Source organism: Asparagus officinalis, chromosome 3 (genome assembly GCF_001876935.1).
Source record: "Asparagus officinalis chromosome 3, Aspof.V1, whole genome shotgun sequence".
Lineage (NCBI taxonomy): Eukaryota > Viridiplantae > Streptophyta > Magnoliopsida > Asparagales > Asparagaceae > Asparagus > Asparagus officinalis.
Window position 1 is genome coordinate 7,741,897 of NC_033796.1, and position 6,993 is coordinate 7,748,889.

Sequence of the window (6,993 nt, forward strand, 5' to 3'; positions counted from 1 at the left end):
TCGATCGGAGGGCTGGCCGGCCGGGGAGCATTAGCCACGGGGTTTGGTTAGGGTTTGGGGAGAAGAGCTCGGCTTTGAAGGCTGATGTGCCCATGGGCGGCAGACCGCACAGAATCCGATGCAGGAGGGGACGGAGAGCTTGGCCAGCATCTCGGCCATGGCGTCGGCGGGGAGATTATTCCAGTGATCCGCCATGGATTTGGGAGAGGGGAATTTGAGTCGACGCTTCAAACCCTAGTCTGAGAAATTTGGAAGCAAGAATTCTACATGGCTAGTCATTTACAAGAGCCCTATCCAACCTCCACCAAACCCTAGCATCATGGTCTTGTTTGTTATTCCAGGTAAAGAAACAACCCAATGTTTTTAGATGCAAGAGATGGTCGTCCTCAATGAAAGAATTGAAATCCTTTATATCAGCACTTTAAGTGTAATACCTCCTAGTTTTTCATCATTATTGATCATAGTATTGGAATCCCCACATAAAAGTCATGGTGTATTTCCAACACTCTGATACTCTTGGAGGAGATCAGTCCATAAAGCCTTCCTAGAATCTTGTTGATTAAGACCATAAATAGAAGGAAAAAAAATACAATTTATCCTCCCATCCATTGTTTTGACAGTGCAGGTAATGTGTTGAGGAGAAATGTAATCAACTTGTATATTCAGTAAAACAGGATCCCATAAAATTAGTATTCTTGCCTTTTCTGTGCTTGACACATTTGACATCCATTTCCAATTAGTGACAATTTTCTTTGTTATTGCTGGTATTTTAGCCTCCTTTACTTTTGTTTCTAGCAAGGCAATGAAAGAAAGATGATACCGTGAAATATGTTGTCTGATCAAGTGTTGTTTAGAGGACTTGTTTAGTCCCCTAACATTCCAAAAAGAAATATTCATTTGGTTTGATCCCCTCTATCCATTGTAGAGGGATCAAGATCACATACTATTCCAGCTAGAGGAGAGAATGAATTAATAGGTGAGAGCCTCTTATTACTTTTTCCCCTTTGTATTAGCATCCAAGATTTTCCTAAGTGTATATGAGTATCAGAATCAGATTGTGAAACATGTACAACATGCACATGAAATTTTCCTGAGTGTATATGAGTATCAGAATCAGATCGTGAAACATGCACAACATGCACATGAGATTTTCCTGAGTGCATCTGAGTATCAGAATCAGATTGTGAAAATGCATAACATGCACGGGTTTTTCTCCAGCTGAAACATTTCCTGAGCTCAAGTTATCACTAATTTTCCTCACCTGCTCAGCATGCATTGGATTCCTCTCATTTGAAAAGTTGCCAGTATTCTTTCCAACAACATTTCCTAAAACCTGTTCAATCCCAGCACTATGCCTTTGAATAGGCTTCTGTACAAGTAAATCAGGAACATGCAGGACATGAGTATCCTGAAGGTGTACAGCATGCACAGGGGAAATAACTGATTCCACTCCAGTTTTTTTCCTGAAGGATCTGTTTTTTGTTTAGGCCTCCATATTTGAAATCTTTCTTGTTTCCTACACTGTAGAGTGTCATGACCCACAATTTTACATACTTCACACTATCTAGGCTTCAATTCATAATACACCTTCTGTAGAATATTTTTCCATCTGGTCCTTTAATTGTAATTTCATCAGGAAGAGTAGAGGGCATGTTTACTTCCACTAAGACTCTAGCATATGCAAGTCTATGCCTATTAGCTGTAAGCATATCAGTAGTAATTAGCTTTCCTATAATGCTAGCAATTTTGCTAATGCTCTTTGCATTCCATAGGTTCAGCCTCAAACCTGGTAATTGTATCCAAACAGGGTAAACACTCTCATTCCTTTTCTCCAAGTCTTCATCAATAGTCCATGGCTTCAAGAGTATAGGCCTGGAACCAAAGAACCAAGGTCCATTCTCCAAAATGCTTCTCATATCATCTATATTTTTGAATTTGAATAGAAAAAGACCAGGTTTTAAGAGAAAAGTTTCAGGCACCGCCAAATTCCCCTATATTTTCTGCACATAATTTTCCATTGCCTTGAACTTAGCATTTAGACCCAAAATCTGGCCATTTAGAGAAAACTTCCAAAAAGATCCCCCTTCATTCCATTACTCTTCATCAAAGGTTATTGTATCTTTAACATCAGGAGGTATGTAATTCAGGCTAAAACCATTTCTAGGTTTTCTATTATCGGCAAAAAAACTCACCCAGTTTTTCTTTGCCATTGCAGGATCTGGAATTTACACATTAGCGGCTTTCTCAAATGGCGGGAAATTTTTTCATCCAAGAAATCTGTTTCTGAACTAATTTGGGAAAATTTATCAACAGATTCAGAATTTTCCCTATCAAGATTCCCAGAGATTTTATCTAGAGTCAAAGAAGAATCCAATTTCAAAGAAGTATCATCATTTAGGAAATCCGAGTGATTCTTGGATGAGATATCTAATTCAAGATCGTCTGCCCAAGAAATTCAAGAAGAACTACATTCACCAGTTTCAGAGTTCAAGGACTTACTTAGTTTTCTCGACTGAAATCCAAATACCTCAGGAGTATTTTAGAAGTGTGAAAAGAACTAATAACTTTAAAATTTATTAACAGTAAAAAATTAAGTTGTATATGTTAAGTTACAGCAAAATCAAACCGCTACAGTTGCAAGTGGCAAATTTTAAACTTTGAAACAAACAAATGCAGCTGCAGTTACATGTAAGAAGAGTTGCAATATTGTCACAATCGCATGCAAGCGACACTTAAGGTAATGGAAACATAAATCTCAGCGAAGCCAAAGGGCAAGACAAGCAAACAATTCTCGGAAACAACGACAGCAGCCTTATTATTGTTGACGGGTTTATGCTTTAATAATTTCTAAGCGGAACAACCACCGGGACCACCAACGTAAGCCGGAGCATACGCGTGGTATCCTCCATAAGGGAAACTATAACAACCCGGTTTACTCTGGACTACGTCCGGTGTGGGAACCGCAACTGCGTCTATCTCCGTGAACACGAAAGCATCCTTAACATACGCTGCCCTCTTGTCGCCGTCATCAGGAGAATGGCCGCTTCCCATCGGGGGAGCCCTGTCGCCGGGGTGATAAGAGACGAGGCCACCAAATTGGACGACAGTAGCGGCTTCCAGAAGAGACTTCGGCCAGTGGCCAATAGGTTTGTCCCCATGGCGCCCAGCGTGCAGCACCCAGTCTCCGGTTGTTTTATCCTAATTCGTAGATCAAACGAGCAAGCGAAAACAAATCGTAAGATATATACAGCATGTATTTTTTAGTCGTGAAATAAATATGGAAAAATTATAAACGGGGGTATCGTACTTGAGTATTTATCATAATAAACACGCTAAAAGGTAGTTTACAAAATTAAACAAAAATCTTATACTGTGCACCACACTTTAATTAAAACTTCACTAAGTTGAGGATCACTTTATCAACTTTTATGCAAATATGGTACTCGAGAATACGTAGAAACAAATCGAAGTACATAACTATGCGAGAAGATTATATATCTGACCATCAAAGGGCATATTCGCAGTGTGTTACTCTACCGAAGGTTTTTAATTTTAAAGAACGTTTTTAAAACCAAGAATAGTTTTCAAATTTTCATGATGAAACAGTGACACGGTGAAGAATGAAATTGCAGAAGGCACATCCAGAACACAACGGCAAGAGACGCAGATCCATCTTCATCAGTCTTCATAAAGTATAAATGAAGAATACCAAGTCATGCATTTACCACATTGAAGTTTAACAGCATAAAGATGTTCCGCATTATAATTTATAAATAAAATCAAGTTCCCACATGTTATTTTATTGCGTAGTAAAGCCCCACAGAACGAAAACAAGGGTAGACGTACCTTACCTTGAATATTTTTAAAGTAATATCATATTGATCTCCATCATAAGTGGACAGCGGTCTAATTTTTGCTCCTAATTTGTATTTTGATTGTTTATAAGGTACAAATCCTTTGCACCGAAGATTGTAGCATCCATCACTTTGATCCCCATCAATCTAATAAAAAAATGACACATTAGAAAACATTTAAACTAATAATGCATTGTGCATTTATGATGGATAAATCGAACTACATACCAGCCAGTATGCTGTTAGATGTGTATCATTGTCACCATATAATTCTGGAAATACCTGAAATTCTCACATATTAGAAATAAGAAAAATTTACGATAACAAGTTGATATTTACCCACCTTACTTTGTTTCTTTCAGTTTCAGAATCATTGTTAATAAAATAAATATCCATAACATGGAAGGTGCCAATGCTAAAGCTAAATAGAAAATGATAAAATAAATAAAAAGTGGTTCGATTATTCTTCTTATTCGGAGAATGATACATCCTAAGTAGATTATGTCACGTAAAAGGTAAAAAAGCAAACTGATACTTCAGCTTGTAGATAGGCTCTACTTTTACGTGCATGTTTAATTGTGGGAAAAAAACTTTGAGAATAGAAAGATAGCAAATCAGTAATAAATATACAAAGAACCAATTAATTAATTTCTTCTAATAAGATTAACATTTCTTCAAATAATTTCATACTTAAATGATTGCAAAATAGATAATGTGGCATTTACGAAATTATGATATTCTTTTACTAAGGAATTGAAATGTCTTATCAATAAGAATGTAATAAAAGAATATCCAACATAAGGTTTCACATCAAAATACCACAATACCAGTACATAAATCAAAATAAAACACCACCAGAAAGAGCCAATACTTACATGCCATCCCGCGCCTATAAAGTTGAAGTTATTAGGAGGGTCAGCGTCTCCTCTGCCAACGGCAATAAAAAGCGAGCTAGATTGATTAGCACCGACATCGGGCAAGCTCCAAACACTTAGAGTTGCTTGACCACCATGAAATAGGTCCATTTTTTGACTTAGAATTGCATACTGAAAGTAGGGACAATTTAGTAGTAATCAAGTATATTCATAAATGAATCTAACAAGAAAAAATAAACATAATATAAACTTTCTATGAGAACGAGGAACTGATAAGTTAAACTACTATTTAAACCAACCTAAAATCATTAATATTTTTGTTCTGGTAACATGCCATTAGGGGTGAGCACGGTTCGGTTCGGGTCGGTTTTTACCAAAATTTGAACAACCGAACCGAACCACCTATAATTCAAAACCGAACCGAACCGTTGCAAATCGGTTCGATGCGGTTCGGTTCGGTTTGTTCGGTTCTAACTTTCATCAAGTATAACAATCAAAGGCACAAATATTGCTTGTCCCAAGAGATAATTTGTATATATTTGTTTTCATATGCGCCCAAATGCAAATCATTTGAGCCACGGCTAAGATACTTAAGCGTCGTGCACACTTGAATCAACAACTAACCCAAGGGACAACATACACAGAAGTGCTGAATTGAGTGATTAAATGGGGAAAATCCAACTCAAATAGCACTAACATACTCCAACAAGAAGCACCCATTCCACCTACTTCATGTTCAATTCAAAGACAACAACAGAGGAAATTGAAGAAAATTTAATACTACGTACCTCGAGAGGAAGGAGCCGGAGGAAAAGAGGAGACTGGAATGCTTCGAAGCAAGAATTGAGCTTCTCAAAGGGGCTCCACAGCTTGAAGTTGAGGGTCGGGTGGAGGTGGGGGTGGGGGTCGGACCCCAAGGGACAACATACACAGAAGTGCTGAATTGAGTGATTAAATGGGGAAAATCCAACTCAAAGGGCACTAACATACTCCAACAAGAAGCGCCCATTCCACCTACTTCATGTTCAATTCAAAGACAACAACAGAGGAAATTGAAGAAAAATTAATACTACGTACCTTGAGAGTAAGGGTCGGGGTCTTGGAAGAAGAGAGAGCGAGAGAGAGGGATTGAGGCCGAGCGAAATGGGAAATTGGGAATGAGTAGCGGCGGCTGGGATTTGGGAATGAGAGGAAATGAAGTTAGGGTTGAGGGTTTGGGACGGGTCAGGTAAACGCGAACGAGTTTGAAAGTTTTGGGAATATATTCGGTCGGTTCGGGTCGGTTCGGTTTGAAAAGTTGTCAACCCGACCCGAACCGCCTTACTCTTAAAACCGTTTTTTTCGGGTCGGTTCGGGTCGGTTTTTTCGGTTTGAACCGAACCATGCTCAGCCCTACATGTCATATCACGCATTTAGAGAATTTATTAATCTTAGTTTCTTCTCCCATCTACTCTTAGTAAGATTGTTTTTAAGATTCAAGTGGGCCTTATCTACTTCCTAATTACATGCAAGAACATTTCGAAAAGAAAATAATAACTCTTCCCATTCCATCTCCTTGTCTCAATTAAAAATCAAAAACTCTATATTAATGGATATGCACCTTAAAAAATCTTGCCCTACTTTACTCCCTTTCTTTTATTATATAAAGTATAAAAATTAAACACATCAACAACCAATAATACTTGGAATAGAAAATGCAGTCGAAAAGAAAGGATATAAGTGTTAATCTCTTCACTGTTCAAATTCAGAATGATTATAGGAAGTCTTTCTGGGTTTTAGTACTTATTTAAAACAGTGGATTGTGTTTCTCCTTTTGAGATTGAAATTGTTACATAAACTATTATAAATATAACAAAATAAAGGAGGATATGAACATGGGCAGAAGTATCATATTCTGAATGGTGCATGTTTGTTTAATACGCTCTTAAGAATATTGCTTGTTGATTTTGCATGAGATTGTATTTAACTAAATATCAAACTTTAAAGATGTATTAACAGACTTCATTTAAAAAATAAATTAAGATACAATTTACTTTTAAGTTTTTATTCCATATTACTACTTATACTTCTCTACCTTCACAAAAACTCTGCCTGAATCTTTTTGTCTCTCGAGATGACTATGATGAATATTTATTACAAATCAACTAAGTCAAAAGAAGAATAAAAATTATGGAGAATCTTGGACAGATGTCCTCTCTCAAATTCAACCATGATGTTTTTTGTTTGGGGGGTTTTTATGTTGTTGTTTTTTTTTTTTGTGGGGG

General features: G+C 37.2%; 1 protein-coding gene across 1 annotated transcript in view; it reads right to left on the reverse strand.

Annotated features, from left to right (window-relative positions):
• LOC109834571 overlaps window positions 2,933–6,993 on the reverse strand; it is a 24,311-nt gene continuing 20,250 nt past the window's right edge. Inside the window, exons 4-8 of the mRNA XM_020402606.1 lie at window positions 4,730–4,900; window positions 4,083–4,136; window positions 3,852–4,001; window positions 3,008–3,198; window positions 2,933–2,966 (exon numbers count right to left, since the gene is read on the reverse strand). Coding sequence (XP_020258195.1) covers window positions 2,933–2,966; window positions 3,008–3,198; window positions 3,852–4,001; window positions 4,083–4,136; window positions 4,730–4,900 — 600 coding nt within the window. The remainder of the gene's footprint in view (window positions 2,967–3,007; window positions 3,199–3,851; window positions 4,002–4,082; window positions 4,137–4,729; window positions 4,901–6,993) is intronic.